The sequence below is a fragment of the Tachypleus tridentatus genome, chromosome 13, assembly GCF_004210375.1.
Source record: "Tachypleus tridentatus isolate NWPU-2018 chromosome 13, ASM421037v1, whole genome shotgun sequence".
Classification (NCBI taxonomy): Eukaryota; Metazoa; Arthropoda; class Merostomata; order Xiphosura; family Limulidae; genus Tachypleus; species Tachypleus tridentatus.
Genome location: NC_134837.1, coordinates 230,446,421 through 230,465,270, shown reverse-complemented (window position 1 = coordinate 230,465,270; position 18,850 = coordinate 230,446,421). Strand labels below are relative to the sequence as shown.

Genomic DNA, 18,850 nt, shown 5'->3' with positions numbered 1-18,850 from the left:
GTAGTTGTAATTGTTTGTTTTCCATTTACATCATGATAGTTCATTCAGGTGATTTGAAGTCTGCCTTTTCTTGCTACCTGCATTTGGGACATCATTCAAAATCTTGTTTGTTTTGAAAGTATGTGTTCAAAGTTGGTTCATTACTAATTTTTTCATTAATTTGCCTAGTATTTTGAGTAAGCTAACAGGTCTGTTATTGCCATGGTTCTTTAAATCATTATTTTTATGAGATCTTTAATGGTTGCTGATTTCTATATTGCTGGATAATAGTCAGAGTGTAAAAACAGCTTATATATTGCAATTTGGTGTTTTAACACACTGGCCCCCACACGACCTACTGATGGGTCATGAAAGCCTTCCAGTAAGACTCACTGGTTAGTCATGGTCTATTTCTTTATAAAAAGCCACTTATTGGCTGGGACACAATAGCTTCATATACACTCTTCCTAAAAAAGTAATCGTAAAATAACTAGTGGAATCCTGGAAAGTATTGGCAAAATAGACTTGGGAGCCAACACGTTAAGGTGGGGTCAAAATGATATTTTAGAATCATATTATTTACACTTAATCCTTTTTAAGTTTATTTTTATTTCAATTAGTGACGTGTGTTACATGTTTAGGCTAAAGTGCTGATTGTTTTGCAACAATCACGAGGAAACAAGGAATGAAATTGCTGGAATTATTAGTTATGCTGAAAAAAAAGGTCACACCTGGGAATGGTAAAAAGCCATGGTGGGATGGACTAACCAGTGGATAAAGCAATGTTATCCAAGGACTAACCCAATTCATCCAACTGCATCTGTATATGAAGGCCAAAAGGAACAATGGAAGATCATCTGTTCTGAAAAAGCATGGCCCACCGAGGAAGGAAATCACAACTAAAGGTGGAATGATGTGCTATGGATCAAAGTTTTAAAGCATATGATAAAAGCAGTTTCAAATGATGGCAGTGTAGAGAAGGTTCATGAGACTCTGTGTACCAACTCTGGACTGAGGAAGTGCAGAAAGCCTCCATACAATGCTGAAGCTCCTGATGATGAATGGGGTCCAGCATCTTCAAGGCTTAGGTGCCGGTTGAGCCATAGACCAAAGACTCATAGTCCAGTTATTTTTATCAAATAACAGCACGATAGAGGTGAAAGAGAGGACAAAGAGGATGTTCAGTGCCCTTGTACATTTGACTCACAGCTGCTTGATGTGTGGAATAAAGGACAGCTTATGGTCAAAGATAAGCCCCAAGAACTTTGCCTCAGGGACCATGAGAAGCAAAACTTCACTGACACAGAGTTCAGGGTCATGGTGAGTACCCACTGGCAGCAAAAGTGCATGCAAACAGTTTTAGAGAAAAAAAAGTGAAAACTATTTGGTGTAGTCTACTTCAGTAAACAACTGAAAGCAGTTTGTAGCTGTCACTCAATAAACCTTGTGTTTGATAACTGACACAAGACATGGAACGTCAACATAGAGCCCGTTTGCAACAGTAGGAGGGATTTGTCCAGTGATGGCATATAACTTTATATTGAAAAGTGTGACTCTCAAGACACAGCCCTGAGGGACTTCACAGTCCTGTTGGAAAGAGCATGTAAATGTCCAACCCACATGAAGTTGGAGTCACCTACTCCTTAAAAACTTTTTAATAAAAATGGGCAAGTGGCCATGCAACCCATATAAGTGGAGGTCTCACAAAATGCCATACCTCCATGTAGCATCATACACCATCTCAAGGTCAAGGAATACTGACACAAGTTGTTGTTGCTTGAGAAAGGTTTCTCTGATCAATGTTTCAAGTTGAATCAGGTGGTTTACACTGGAGCATTATCGTCAAAACCCACACTGGGTAGGCAAGAGGAGGTTGTTTGATTTGAGGAACCAAACAAGAGAAGCATCAACCATCCTCTCTGAGATCTTACAGAAACAGCTCATCAAAGCAACTGGATGGTAGTCTGAAGGAAACATGGGATCCTTCCAAGGCTTTGAGAAAGGTAAGACAATTATCTGGTGCCAAGTATCAGGAAAAATATTCTTTTGCCAGATCCAGTTAAAAACAACCAAAAGAATAGCAAGGGAAGCAGGACAGAGATGGTGCAGCATCTTGTAGTGTATATCATCAGGATCAACTGATGTACTGCTAGACTAATGAAGATCCAGCCTGAGTTCCACCAGTGTAAAAGGGTGATTATAGTCATACAGACAATCAGCCTATAAGGAAAGAGCCGATCATTCTATCTGAGTCTTGATGGCTAAGAAGGCAGAAGATGAAGCATAAGTGCTAGATACCTGGCAAAATCTTATGTAGAGAGTATCAGCAATGCTCTGAGCATCAGCAACTTCCTGGCCATTGGAAAGCAAGATCAAAAGGGGGACAAAAATATACTGCCCGAATCTTGTGCCATATGTCTTTGGTAGAAGATATGCTAGTTGTGAACTTAATCCAAGTATCCTTCTAGCTTTGACATCTTACCCACCAAGCACATGCATGGGTCTGCTGGAAAGCAATGCAGTGCGAGTGTGGGATACCTACAAAAAATATCCCAGGCCTGTTTTAGAGCCTTCCATGCCATGCATAATACAGTCAGTTACTGCTGCCACACAGATGTCCATTGATATTGGTGGCTTACAGACAACTGCAGGATCAAGTTCTGTGAGAGTAGTGAAAGAGGGCTAGTTTATTTGATCTAGCTTCCACCAGGGCACACAGTTCAGGTGGCACTGACCACAGCCACTCTCTTTCAAAATTACAGGAAAATGATCACTACCTTGTGGGTTATTGTCAACCCTCCATGAAAAGTGGGAGAATAGTGAGAGACATGAAGAGATCAATAGCAGTAAAAGACTGCTTAGGTGCATGAAAGTAAGTATAAACACCAGTATTGAAGAGAGAAAGGTTATGATCTGAAAACATATGCTTTACAAAGAGACCTCTCCTATCAATATTTGCACCTCCTCACAGGGGATTATGACCATTAAAGTTCTCCAAGATTAAAAAGAAAGATAGCAATTGCTTAACCACAGCATCAAGGTCTGATTGATCATAGGTCTCCCCAGGAAACAGGTACAGAGAACAAACAGCAATGATATGACCCAAGGAACAACAGATAGCAATGGCCTCCAAGTGTGTTAAGTAGCAAAGACAGAGTGGGAACATGCTGATTGACCAGCAGTGCCACCACTCCATGCAATCATCCTTCACACAACCTGTCATTTCTTTACAAAAAAAAAAGCTAAAGGGTGATTTTATTGACAGGTTTCAGAAATGTTTCCTGTATGGAAAGACACATAGGATGATAGAAATCAATCATTGCTTTGATATCATCTAAACCAGAATGGAAACCTTAACAGTTCTACTGTGTCAATGAGGCCATTTTTATTTATGTGGAGGAGAACTGGGTGTAAGCCCTTCTGTTTTTGGTAATGTCTCTTCTCTTTATTAGAAGAGAGTAGTGGATCCTGTCCTAGGTCAGGTGGGCAGGCCTCTGTCATTAGAAGAAGATTCCAGTGACTGAGGGTGTGAATGAATAACCATTCTGCACCTCTGGATCAGAGAAGAAGATGGACCCACGGAAACACCTGAGCCCAGAACCAAAGACAGTGGATCTGGGACACTGCTGGAAGGAACGGTAGAAACAGAGATGGGTGTTGACATTGACTCATCAAATTCCTTAACCATGGAGGGCAAAAGATTTTTTATATGGTTTGAAAATGTTTCTTTTGGAATCACAGAGGGATCTGTTTGCAATTCCACTGTAGCAGTGTAATGGAGTGCAGCAGCACACATCTGAGATGGAGTGGTGGACAGTTAACTTTTGAGCCTTGGGGTAAGAAATATGGTGAACCAATTTCAAATGATGCACCTCTTTTTCTTCCTCCCACATTGGGCATGAATGAGAGTAAGATGGGTGAGAGCCATTATAATTAACACAATGATGCTTCACTTTGCACTCACAGGCATCATAGTCTTTGTCACTATAATGGGGGAGTAACCTCAATGGCCTTCGAATTCAAGAGGAGTTCACTATGTTTTGCAATAGACGTTTCCACCAAGATGTCACCAGAGCATAGCTTTTTGACTGACTTTGGAGAGCCAGCAAACCCCTCTAGTTCCTTATGAATAAAAAAGGGAGACATTTGCCCTAAAAATTTGTCCGATAAAGAATGTAATATCAGAAAATAAGGTACAGTTCTTGAAGAAGTTAAAGATTGCTGTTCAGAATCTTCAAGACATGGTCTTTTACCTGTGGTGTGTTTTTTTGCTATTTTATTTTTATTTGGAGGATATATGATAAAAAAGGAATATTTAGGTGCCTACTGACCCCACCCACCATACAGCTCTATGAAGGGACACACTACAATGCCAACCAAGAACACTGCAGCAACACACGGGTTTCTTGAGCACTATACCCAAACACCAGCATCAGACACAACGTCCACAACACCCACTGAGAACGTCCAACACTGGTACTTGGTTGACCCTAACCCAAGTGGACCAGCCGAGTGACCCTGGCAAACATATGGGTTGATGTTTAAATCCCAGAGGAGGTAAACTGAGAAAACAGAACCTTCTCTGGGTAGTCCCCTCACCAGGTACAGGATTCCACACCAATAGTAAATATATGTTTAACAAAATTGAAATTTCTAAGCAAGGTACAAGTTTTTAATACATTACGTAATTCACTATATTGTTTACTTTAACTTCAGCTATGAGATTTTCAAGTAATTTATAGCTTTGTTACACAGGTTTAGCAGGTATTATTTTTTAAAAATTTAGACAAAAAATGAAATGAAAGCAGAAGTAAACTGTTACAAACTTGAAGATGTTCAGAAAAATGTAATTTTTCATTACAATCATTTTATAAACAAAAGGTGGTTATTTAGATATATTTCATACTTTTTTTGCAATAGTTAAAGACCAATCAAATGGGCCAAGGCCATATAATATTAGAGTAGAAAAAGTAACAGATAAAACAAGATTCTAGAGGATATGCACATGAAACACAAAATCTCTGATAAAAAATTATTTTATTCTTAATATGAAACATCACCTTGCATTCAGACTGACTAAAGAAGCGGTTCCCAACCTTTTTTATGCCCCGCACCCCTAAAAAATTTTAATATGTTCTTGCACCTCTCACAGTAATTATTTATTTAAGAATAAAGGTGAAGGTGGCCAAAACAAATGTTATCTCGCACCCCTGGTTGGGAACCACTGGACTAAAGGAAATTCAGAGACAAATACTTAGTAGAAATACTTCACTAAAATTTCTTACATTTTGTTGCAACATACTTGTAATATTCAATAAAAGCTTACTATGTTTCGTGAAGATAAATTACATAAATTTGGGATTATAGTAAACATTAATAATCAGTGATATAAATATAAATATAGTATATAGCATATAAATATAGTAAACATTAATTCTCCAATATGGGTTTCTAGGATCAAAACATTTCATCTATCAGGTCTATTATGATTTTCAGTAATTACAGGGTCCCAACTAACTTTTAGTAACTGACCATGTGACACACTGGTGGGTCACAGACAGCCACATGTTTCAAAGTCCAATACTTCTTGTAACATATAAATTTGGGACACTGCCACTGCTCTGGTTCTTGGAAAGGAGTTTTTATTCTATTGTTGGCATGCCATTCTAAAAGTTTTATCATCATTACCATAAGCTATCAAAATGCCTAGGATACAATAAACCAAATATTAATTGAAATGATACTTATATCAGTCATTCACATCTCTGATGGTATATTATACCTGAGATAACACAGCATAATATCTTTACAATGTAATATTAAGTCAGAGTAAGATAAATAATGTTTTTTAGCATTATTCTTTAGAAGTTCTATACAAGTTACCAGTTGAAAATAGCATATTATAGCATTTTACTTATTATATGCTACAATGGATAAATATTTTCTAAAATTACTAGTGATAATAATGCATAATAGTATTTTATTTATGTCCTACAAATATCTTCTAACAGCTCATCAGGAAGGTTAAATGATTACAAACAGCTAGAAATTATATATCAGTCATTTATCAAACAAAATTATGTGTGTTTAATACTAGCTGTTTATGTTTAAGATATTTTAATACAAGTATGATGCAACATTACAATAAAATAGGTATCAAATTTATTCATGTCATTCACTTTACTAAGTGAAAATAAGTATTTATCACTGCAGTAATAATGGTTTATCCTATATCCAGCATGAAAGGATCTCAGTTTAACTGCCTTGTAGAAAGCACAAACACAATCTACATTTATATTTAAAGAGCCTATAATCACCTGTATAATCCTACTTCGTTATTTTATACACATACATATAAATTTTTGTAATATAATTTTTAATGTATGTTTGGTGAAAGCTACAGAAATAAGTGTTTGATAAGGAGATTAATATTAAAAAGAATGTATATATATCTGCTTGCCTGTTCACAATACTGCCATTAAAGCTTATTTTGACACCAATTCTGACTGACATAGAAATAGCATTGCACTAGTAGAACAATCGTAAATGAGCTTTGTGTGTTCCTTTCTAGACATAACGTGGTAAAACTTTCCCACAATTTTCACAAAAAAAGGACAATTTTGTTTACACTTGCAGAAAGTTACAGAAGGACCACTTTCTGACAATAATCAGGTTTATCTTTTATAACTTATTATTTTGACTTCTATAAAATTCAAATGATCTGGCAATATCTAGTTACAACTTGTCCCAACAATATTTCAATGTACAAGCTTCATTACTTCCAAAAAAGCTCAAAACCAAAATCAAAGTGCATAGAATTAATGAAATACAAATGAAAAAAATGTTTATTTAGATAATTCAGTGTTATGTTGTTTTTTTATGAGAAAGTGACTGCAAAAGTCATGATCTTATGATGTACATAAAGGCATGTAAATTAATTACACATGCAAATTTGCATCCTAATGCAGTACCATCCCTTTAAACCTGTATGCCTTATATTACTACTACTTGTGCTTATATTTTAACAATGGATAGATTTGTTACCAAGAAAACAAGGTTACTGTGTTGATAAATTCATCAAATGTGTGGTATAGCATATAAACAAGTTTCACAGTCCATCACTTGAACTATTTGATTTGACCTTAACACATTTCAGACAGATCATGAGTTTACTCATGTTTTGTGCAGAATGTCTTTGTGTGATATGTATTAAAACACTGAGTTTAAAAAGAGTTGAACATGTTTTACTCTGCTCAAACTACATCTTTTATTATATATTTAAAACTTATAGAGTATGTATATGAAGACACCCAGTAAGTTTTTAAAACGTTGTATCTTGTAAAACATTTTTCTATATGGAGTGGAACCACAAAAAACCTTGCACATGTATCCCATTTTACTTCTTTTCCCATGGGCAGTGCAAACTCTGCAGGCTCTGGTGGAAAATTTCTTTTTTTTTCCTGTAGATGAAATGAATGCACAAATATGATCTTCATGTCACCAGACAGTCTTCCTGGGGGATCCTTATGTGGGACTCTCCTTGTACCCTTCAGAAGACAGACAGGGTTCATTCCTCTCTAGTTCCAGTGAGCCTTTGCCAGTTATCTATTCTCTTGCCAGAGAAAGGAGGAACCATTTATATTGTATTTTTTCTGTTTATTTAGGGCTTTGTATATTACACATGAATTGAAAGACTGTAAAGATAAAGGTACTACTATTTTTTTTTGTCCATTTCACTGTTTTACTGAGAATACTGTAGTATGAGAGGTACTGATTGGCATAATCAACACCTTTTGTGTCAGCATGGTACTGGAGGACACACAAAGGTTTTTCTTTTATTTCTTCTCCAGTTTTTTTATTTTTCTTTCCAGTGTTAGAAACAGATGAATCATGGATGGTTGAAACTATTTTCACTTCTCTCTTGTCTTTCCATATGAAAATAAGAACACCTTTTCTATGGAAATCTGTTTAACCTTTTTTCATTGTTTAAATTTCAGCCTTCAGGCATAGTGGCAACCCTCTATTCACTCTGATTGTTCTGCAGACTCTTGCAATGGAAGTACTTTTGTAATAATTGTTCTGGTAAATGTGGTATTGGGAACAAGAACTATAAGAACAGTTCCCAGTATCAATCTTCACATTGCAAGTATAACCTGTGTCATTCTCACACACCATTTTCATCAGCAGCCCATATTTTACTATTTTTGGAAGGTGATATGCTTGGAATCTCAGACGTCCTCTCCATAGAATCATTCCCTGATCCAATGACAACTGTTGCTTTGATTTGTATAATATCCTGAATGTATTCAGGAAATAATCCAGTACTGGTTAAATTTTGAAGAGCCTGCCTGAAGATGCATCCATTTTCTGATTATAAATAAAATGTCTGTTCAAATCTGTTTTGGTTCAGTGTGTGTGAAAATACTGTGCTAATCCAAACAGAATCTGTTGAACAATAATACTTCCAGTTACCTTTCCTGGTTTGTCCCATTAGTGAAATAAAGCCTAGGAATTTCCTCATGTCTGTAGGTGTAATAACTTCAGACAAATGAATCCCTTTAAATAACATTTTGTTTTTATGCAGTTTGTTTATGGCAGGTAAACATCTCCTGACAAAACATTTCAAACAAGTCATCACCAAACATTATACTTGTCATGACAGCAATACTTTTGGGTTCAGATGGAGTTATAGTGACCCCTGGATTTCTTTCAAACATTTCCAAGTTTGGTGAAATATTTATATTTTACCAATTATCATTGTCACAACAGGAAAACAAATTATTAACAGGAACATGAATCGTCATCACTTTCTGATTTAGAATCAGTGGAGAGCACAACTTTAGTTATCTTTGAAGGTCTAACAACATCACTGTAACTAGAGTTACTGTTAGAATGATCTACAAACATATCCACATCAAAATCTTCTCCTTCACTTGGAGGATCTGTCAAATTATCCTCAAACAGTTTAGTACCTATCTTCACTCAACACATTACATTTTCTGCAAGAAGCTATTTATAAAAATATGGGTATTGTAACCAAAAATAAAAAAAAATTAACCATCTGGAACAGAATAAAGTGTCTCTGACTCCTATGATGCTCTACACAAAACGAGAGTGAACTCATGGCCTGTCTGCAATGTGTTAAAAAAATAAAAGAACTAAAATTACAACAGAAGTGTTACCACTTAGGGTTATTTATAATGAGCAGAGCATGATGAGTTTCTTACTTATGTGACACCAGTTACATGAGTCCTACCATCTTTAAATAACATTATTTTCCATGATCAAATGCAAACTAATGAAAGCTAAAATATCTTCAATATACAATCAATGCAAACAGTCTTTGATGTTTCAGCTATCTACTCATGAAAATTATTCTACAACTAGTTATAGGAATTTTACACACAAGTCATCAAAAAATAACAAAGAACTTTTTTATAATACAAAGAAATATTTCACACCTGAACCAAAAGCAACAAGGTTAAACAGAGATTTTTCTGGCAGATGATTCAAACAGAGCAGTGCCACCTTGAGGGCATCTTGGAAAGGTGCACCCTTCATGGAGTTGGACGCATCTATACACAACACAATCTCAGGCTGTTGCAATTCTGGTGCCTCGAACTCAGGATAAAATGTTAGCATGCATGCCTAGTAAAAGTAGCACGAAGAATATTAAATTTACAAAATCATTTAAGAAGAATATTTATACATTTATTCCTTCATATCTGGTAACTTGTAAACATAATAGGTTACAATGTTCATTCAGAGCACCAAAATAGAAAATATTCATTCATAAGAATATATCATAATGTTTATTCGACATGTGAAAAGCACATTCATTCTGTACACACAAAAAAAATCTGGAATGTTTATTCATCACATATGAACAAATTACAATGTGTAAAAGTCACTCAGAATACTAAAACAAATTATAAAACTCAATCAGGATATTACAACATAAACTCAGCCTACTCAAACAAATTATAATGTTCATTCAATATAACAAATTGAATTATAATCTTCACTTGGCAAGCAACAAAACACTGTACTTACTATATCAATGGTTAATTCACACATCAAAACAAGAAATTCTTCTAAATTTTAAGGATTAATGTCAGATTTCAAAGACTCATTACTAAAGGTATACTGATACATCTTTTTGGTTTATACTAAGTTTCATGCTACTCTAAAATGGACCAACTTCATGAAGAATAATGATAGTAAAATAAATGACAAGATACCAGATAAATAAACCACATAATACATGTGAATTAAATTTCCATTTGCTCTTTTTATTGCTTTTTATATAATATTAAGCAATATATGTAAAGATATTTATTTACATAGTAATACCATGCATGGTTCATTCTTGTAGTTATTAAGGTTAGTCAATCTTACAATTTTACTATTTAGAAGTTATAAAATAAATGAATTTTGCAAAAGAACAGATGAACTAAGAAATATATTAAGGTCTAAGATGACCATTTTGCTCTCATTTCAATTATTTATTGACTTTTCCTGTCATTTCCTTTTGTATTTCTATCATACAAGATATTCTATTTTCTCACATATATAACACAAAATCTTAACAAATATATATATCAAACATTAATACTAATGTTCAAGTACCGACAGATTACTGTTTATTACAGTATAGAGCTTTCCACCTCAGTTGGCTTTGTCTAGTAGACTTTCTATGACTATTACCCCTTTACTACTGACATTCTCAATTCCTTCACATTCTGTGTTTTTCTGCCTTCTGAGCAAAATTGTCTGCTGCCTTTGTGATAGCATCTGCATTAGTTTCAAGTGTCCTTTTCTCATCTTTTAACTCCTAAATTCATCCATTATGCATTTCCTTTTTTCTCTTTACTGTTCATCCAAATACATCATGCACTTCTTTTAGCTTATGACACTGACATAATCAATTATTTACTTATATTAACTTTCAGAGGACATACAACTGATGCCAGGTCATCACGTACAACTCCCTTTGCAAGAAAAGTCCTTTTTTACATATGTAGTTGGCACATCTTTGTTCAAAGAAAAATCTTGCCCTACCAAGGCTTGGACATAAGATAGGATTAACAATCCTTTCACTATGTACCAAAACTTTTCAGTGGAAACAAAAATTCAAGTTGTCAATTCTGTTTGTTTAAATTTTATAATCAAAGGCAATGAATCTTAGCTCATGTTCAGGAACACCATCATCATCAGTAAAGTTTACAAATTAAGTTTAATGGCATCACATTTAAGTTCATTTACTTTCTGTAACTCAACCAGCAATTTTAAAATACCATAAAATTTCTGAATCAAAGATGCTTTACTTTTCACAATTTCTCTTTGATCCAAATATGGAAAAAGTCTCATAAAATGAAATTTTACTGGAGAGTTTTTTGAAGGTTCTTAACATCAAAAAAAAGTCTCATAAAATGAAATTTTACTGGAGAGTTTTTTTGAAATTTCTTAACATCATATATCAAACTAAGAATGTTGTTTATCACTCAAATTCTTAGCACTGGATAAATGAAGTTACTTTATCAATCTCTCAGTTACAAAGCCAATAATTTTATGTATCATCTTCAAGTTATTTGCATTGTCATCTAACTTTGTGATACTGTGTGATACATGATTTTCTAAAAACATGCTTTTGACATCTTTACACAAAATACTTTTCAACACAGTGAACATATCAGATGCTAGAATTGGCATCATTGGCCTGTTTGTCTGATAAGTGACAAGAAATGGTGTTATGATTTATGCAACAGTGATACAGACATTGATCTTTACCTATACCACCATAGGATCATTTAACATTTCAGATATGGTCTTATTTAAATAATTTTTAGGGTCCTTTAAAATTTTTTTGCACTGTTAATACATATTTCTTTATGCTTGGAAGGCACTGCAAAATTTTTATAGCTTCAGGAATGTTTTCAAGTCATTTGTTCTTATAAAACCTGAGTGGGAAGATACTGGAGACTGTAACTGATGTAAAGTCTTTCCATCTAGCTGGAGGGTCAATGAATATCCAGTAACAGCTCTAGAAGAATTAATCAAGGTGCTAGGCTGATTCTGTTATTTCTGTCTTGAATGCACCAAGAAGAATGTGTAGTCAAATTTCACAACTTTATGAAGGAGGTTTCATCAGCATCCATAAAATGTTTCCACAGCTGATCAAGGAGTTTCCAATTCCTTATTCAGTTGTTTTCTTAACAGGGTTGAAAAGTAAGGTTCCAATGTGAAACTGTAAAAATATACCTTTTTTTCTCTCATCACATGAAATGTTTCTGTAACCCCTTCCATTAGAGCAGTAACAGTGGTGGTTTTGAAAAGCATTTAATGTTCACAGTATTTCAGCTTTTAATGTGTTCAGTTGTGATATAAAACTGGCAGTGTTAGGCTTTGTCATGGAATTTTTCTAGTACAGCAGCTGTAGTATCCACTGACACTGACTGATTGTAACTGAAGCCTGTTGTTTTCAATATCGCTTCTTATTCCTTTGCTTGATTAATGTGCTTATTGGTTCTCATTTAACTTTTACCAACTACTTCTCTTATGTTAGTCATCAAATGATTCTTGACAGTACAAACATTTTGCTCTGCTACTGTCACCTTTGTAAGTTGAGCTGGGTGTGACACCCAGCATTTTTTTGAAACTGCACCTTCCAGGCACCTTTTCTTTGTCACACTTCAGTTGTAACATCATTCTTTACATATTGAAATGCAAGTCAATTCAACATCAACAATGTGTGTGTGTGTGTCTGACTGACAAACAATATAGCTATCTCAACTGAACCTACATTGTCAGATCATTAGCCAATCAAGCTTAAGCAACTTCAGACTACAGAAAGATCATGAGGTGTGAGAATGACACACGACAAATATTTAATAAAGAAGTAATTTTATTTTAGACATATTTGGAACTAGAAATGCAGAATACCTTTTACTAACAACACAAAAATTCATTACTTTTATGTTAAAACCCCATTTTTTCCATGACTTGTATTAAAAACCCATTTTTACTAGTATTTCCAAACCTGAAAACATAATTTTAAAATTCCATGACTTTTACAGGATTTGAATAACCATATGAATTCTACAGTTCACTCAAAAATACTGAACAACAGTCTACTTGAATTTGTAACATCTGATACTAACAATTGTTGACACATTAAAATGGATTTAAATCCTCTTAATAACTATAGAAAAAGCACATTTCCTGAATAAAACAAGATCTGAATTCTTATCCTCTGTAATTACCAAAATGAATCACACAGACAATTCAAAAAAGACCGTGTGTTAATGAAGATTAAAAACACTATAAAAACAGGGAAGTAATAGATAGTAAAAATGAACATCCTGATAGATCATAATCCAAGTTGTAGCACTGGGCTAAAGATACAACTCCAAAACCAACTATTCAATGGAGCAAAAAATGTGGAGAAAAACCCATATGGCAAACAATTGCTCCATACAGCTTGAAGACAAGGGTGTACTGAGGGCAAGGGGTTCATTAGGCCTACAAGAAGTAATTTTTCATCAAAGTTGGGAAAATACCAGTAGAAAGGAACAAGGAGAACAGTTGATACTTCCACAACCTCTACATTCCAAAGAACTCTGTTACATTCACAACCATCCAACAGCTTGACAACAACTGGCTTGGGTATCAGAGATTTGTGGAGAAACAAATGGTGTAAATTGTGTGAACTACAGTGTGAGCAAAACAATTCAGGAAAGAAACAGTATGGGCAGCTATAACAGTGCTGTCTTGGAACACCATTTGTAACAGTGAGAATAAAAACATTCTGGTTGTAATGAACTAGTTCACCAAATGGCAAGAAGCATAGGCCATCTTAGGCTGAGTATCAGACAGTAATGCTAAATTAATTTCATATGATTATTTAAATTATGTTTATGCTCATTAGAATTATCACAAATGTTAACATCACTTAGAAAGAGCTACTATTTTCCTTACACTATCTTGGAAGCTCATGTCTAAGAATTTTTTCATCTTTTTAAGTAAGCAGTTAGTTCTCAAACATAAAAAATTTTGAAACAGCTTCTTGTGAAATACCAGTTATATTCCTACAGATCATTATATCCAATTGTGAGACACTATCATGTACAACATTCAAGGCAGAAATAAGTTCAAATTAAATGAATTACATAAAAACTCATACAGAGTTAGTATAATCATAAAAATAATCATTTAACTGGATGTATTTACAAATGGAATTTATTTGTACTTTGATTGTTGTATGTAATCTTGTCTCACTGGTGAGAAAAGCTTGTTATCTCACAAGTATCTTTTTTCAACATTTGTTTAAATTCACAAATTTTACCATATTTGGCCTATCTCTTATGTTCAAAGAGTGAAATCTATTCAAAAGATTAATAGCCTTATTAAAATTATTCTGAAACCTAATATACAAAAAAAACCAAAAAACAGTGACTGATCTCAGCTTTCTTTTATTAAACCTAGTTCAAAAACTTAACATGAGCAAAATTTGTATTTTAACATCAAACCAAAGCTGTAAATAAGCAATCAGCACCCAAAACAGGCTATCGGATAAAGCATGACTGGGCATGGTAATGTAGACTGTATTTAATGTACTTAACTCTCTAAATACAACATTTAAATAGATTGTTTAGGATTATTTGCAAAGTGGTAAGGATAGAACTGTTCATGGACTATTACAGATAACCTATGTAGACAACATGAAAATTATTTAGTACTAATTAATATTTATTACAGGACACATTTAGCTTTTAAAAGAGTCAAGAAGAAAGTAGCAAACACAGAAATGTTTCTGGAAAAGTGCCTGAAGATAGTTAAGGTTCCTGTTATCTAAATATGTGTTGAAGCTTTATTAACAAATAATTAAGAGAAAATTTAAGGGTTTAGTAGCAAGGATACACAGTTTAATAGATTCTTAAGTAATATTTGACAAGCATATCCATATGACATACTTGATAAATATAGCAAATATACAAAACAAATCATGCACAGGTAACAACTGTCACTTTTCATATATTCTTCAATATGGCTTGTTTCTGGCTTAAAAACAACATTTGCTCATGATAAAAAAAAACAAAAAACAATAACAAATAAAACTAAAGGTTTTTTAAAGTGGTTTAGCTCCAACATCCTAATTTCTTTCTTCTCATATTACCTCTGCATTTTTCTGTTTTCTTATGCTTGTTTCTTACTTTACTAAAAAAGGGGGTTAAAAAGCCACCAAGAAAATAACAAGTATTAAATTATTTATTTTTAACATGGTTTATTTCTTTATTGCCTTCACATCTTTCTCTAACAAACAGAGTAACATTCACTGTAATAAATATTTTCTGTCATTTATCATGTCACCATTTAAATCTCCATGAAACTGATTTTTTTTTTTTTTTTTGTCATAGGAAAGAGCTTTTCATGTCTCAACAGTGCTGGTGTTATTACCTTTCAATAAGTATGTTGATTTGAACTGTTTTATCACTAACTATAACAAATAGAATTTTTAGTAATTTTACTTGGCTCTCTTCTTCAGGATGTCTTTCTACCCACATTCTTGGCACGTGAACCTCAGCTAGTCCTATAAGCAAGTTGAAATCTACATTAAGCATGTTGCATTCTTCTACTGCTACAACTGCCTTGGTTTCAGTTTTCTAAAATGCAAATAACCATAACAAGATCTATATAACAAACAGTAATAACTTATTTTTTATTTTGTTAATCAGCTTTTAGACATCTTAAGTAAGTACACAGCATAGTTATATTTTGAAAAATGGGGCTATTCATTATATTCTAAAAGTTGTAAACTTACCTTTATCTTTATTTTGTGGGTAGGAGATTGAATTGTTTGAATAAGAAATGGCATTTCAATACACATTTGTAAACTGAATTTTCCATGTAAATTCTCTATATCAACTGTCTCTGTTGTAGTCTGAAAAAAAAAATTGAACATTAAAACACTAAAACCAGAACAAAATTTGAACAGTTATTTTGTTGTCTATTGAAAAAATAAGGTATACATGAACACAGAAAAATTGCTATGTAAATTTTATAACAAACTAGTAAATGTTTTTGGTTATCACTGTTAAAAGAAATGATAAATATTAAATCTTTGTGAAAGCTACGTGAGATCTAAATCACAAACTTCTGTTGTAATGTGTTAGAAATACAAGGTATACATTAACATAACAAAAAACACAAAATATGTTCCATTAAAAATTCTTGCTTTAATTTGTTGAAAAAGATGCATTAAAAAGTATTATCAAATTATAAACTGAAACAAAAGCACATTTTTCACTACACATAAAAAGCAACTTTCTGACACAAATTATTAATTTATTACTGTCCAAGATTTTGCTGTATTGCTTCAATACAGACACAGTCTACAGAGAGTGATGTATAGACTTAAACATGTTTAGAAACAAAACCAAATATGCCACTTGGACAACTAGTATTGACTCCTTCCATGAACACACCCTAAATACAAATATTAAAGTGATAGTATAATAATACTCTTTCACTGAAAGTTTAGAAGCTTCAAACCAGAAAACAGAAAAGTAAAGCTATGTAAAACTATAAAAACAAATGCATACTAAAATAGATGTTATTTAAATATTAATGTGTCTACAAGGTCATTCTATTCAAAAATAAAATGTACACAGAACTTCTGATAATAATTCAGAGAAAAAAATATATATATTCAAACCATAAGATTAATGGAAATATATAACAGTAATACATAATTTTAAACAATTTTCATAAACATGAGTTATAGAGACCAACTCCCTCTTCACATAATTCTATTTTCATAGTTTTTTCAATCATTAGGGTTCTTTATGCTCACTATCCATAAAGACCATTCCACTGATTCTGAATGTTGCTCATATTCCTTCAAAAAATGTTCTACTACTACACTTCTCCAAGTGTTTTTCTTATAAATGTCAATTAGGTGTTCTTTAACATCAAAGCTTCAATGATGTATATTTTATTATAAACTTGTCAATGTTGTTATTGTTGTTTTTGTACAAAAAAAATTTTTTTTTGCTAAATTGCTACATTTAAATATTAATCAAAATGTTTTAATGGAATTATTTGCATTTGAAATGTATTAAAAATGATATACTCAGGTGCCAAATGTTGTTAAAAGAGCACATTAAAACTCAGTGTGTTAACATCTGCTACTAAATTATGTTAAGTTACAATATTTCAAGTTCGGTATGATTTTGGAAATAATCTTAAATACCGTACAGTGTATAATGTACACTTGAAGTAAACAGCACTATAGTTTATTGTTTCTTACTTGGTTAATTGATTATCTTCCAACAACAAATTCCACTCTTTTAAAAAGGCTAACTATTCTGACAAAATATATATAGTAACACACTTAGGCTTAAGACACTACAACAGGACTACATCCACAAACTAATTAGTTAATGATAGTTTTGTTATTTTTGTCGATGAGCAGTGAGAAACTTTATTTCAAAGTACACAGTGAATCATGTTTCCAAATGTTATTGTAGAATGTTCAAAAGATATGGAACACATTGACACAATAAATGTTTATTCACAATGAAGATTTCTATTGTAATGTGTATAAAAGAAAAGGGAAACATTAACAAATAAAACCTCTGACATAAATCCTTCTTCAGAGTTTTCACTATATTAAACCATATATTATACACCTTTCAACTCACCATAAAAACATTAATATACATGAGGGGGAAAAAAACTGACCATCTGCTGTGCAATTTCTGTAATTAACTGCCAAATGCTATAATTTCATTTAAACATAGTGTACTTAAAAACATATTATAAATAAAATTAAACAAATACCCACAGCATATGCTTAGAAGAACAATCTAAAAACATTTGGAATTAAATTCTTATGAGAAATTCTATTATACATATAAAATATAACACAATTTTTTTAAAAAAAGAACACTTAAAAATCAATAATGTAATACCAATAACACAAATATTCACAACATGTATCAAAACATTCATTTACACAGTCCATTTCAACCCTTTGGTGTATAAAACATATCAGGGTGGCTCCTGAAAAGTGTGAGTTATTGACCAAAAAGTGAAATTAAGAATTTGATCTTTTCAAATCTCTCATTAAGCCATAAAGTAAATCCACCTGTTGCATCAAATGGCTATAAATTTCAATGTGGATATAGCTACTTGATGCATTCTAAGAGTTCAACCATTATTCAAACATCCATCTCAAGAAGCCTCACCCTAAGAACTAGTTACACAAACAAAATTGTAAAAACACACCACCATTATAGCTATTTTGTCAGAAAACTGACAATAAGAGAATACCTGTTTTATTATTTCTAATATACAGATTTCCCTAACATGGCAATGCACTTTAACCTGCACTACAATTACAAGAACTCATCTAATAGCATTTAGGTACAAACAAGTTGTATAATACCTGAGTTGTGTGTTGTAGTGCACTGTCCTTTATTCCTAAAGCTACTGAGGAAGGCACAGAAAAACAAATTAAATCTCCTTCCATGGCTATTTCAGTCACATAGGTTATTTTGATAATAGCAGTACAGTTGGACGGAAGGTTTCCCACACTCACAGTAAATATGTCCTGGGTATGGAAAAAACAAAACAAAACTGAAAGCCTGATTCAAATCTAACGTGATAGATAAAATAAGAACATTTATTTCAAATTAACAATTATACATAGTGTTTTTGGGAAAAAATGAGCTATGAAGACCACATACATAAATTAATAAATTTTTAATAAACTCACAATTATAAGTAAAATTTTAACAAAAATAGCTTAAAGATAGAAAACAAACTATATTGGTGTTCTTGTTGAACAGTCTAGTCCATCCAATCAATC

At 32.8% G+C, this 18,850-nt stretch overlaps 1 protein-coding gene across 1 annotated transcript in view; it reads right to left on the bottom strand.

Moving 5' to 3' along the window:
• Positions 1-18,850, bottom strand: part of LOC143236481 (uncharacterized) — a 121,166-nt gene that overhangs the window by 36,958 nt on the left and 65,358 nt on the right. The window contains exons 15-22 of the mRNA XM_076474767.1: positions 18,428-18,592; positions 15,800-15,919; positions 15,507-15,641; positions 9,441-9,627; positions 8,152-8,346; positions 7,717-7,904; positions 7,380-7,439; positions 3,531-3,775 (exon numbers count right to left, since the gene is read on the bottom strand). Coding sequence (XP_076330882.1) covers positions 3,531-3,775; positions 7,380-7,439; positions 7,717-7,904; positions 8,152-8,346; positions 9,441-9,627; positions 15,507-15,641; positions 15,800-15,919; positions 18,428-18,592 — 1,295 coding nt within the window. The remainder of the gene's footprint in view (positions 1-3,530; positions 3,776-7,379; positions 7,440-7,716; positions 7,905-8,151; positions 8,347-9,440; positions 9,628-15,506; positions 15,642-15,799; positions 15,920-18,427; positions 18,593-18,850) is intronic.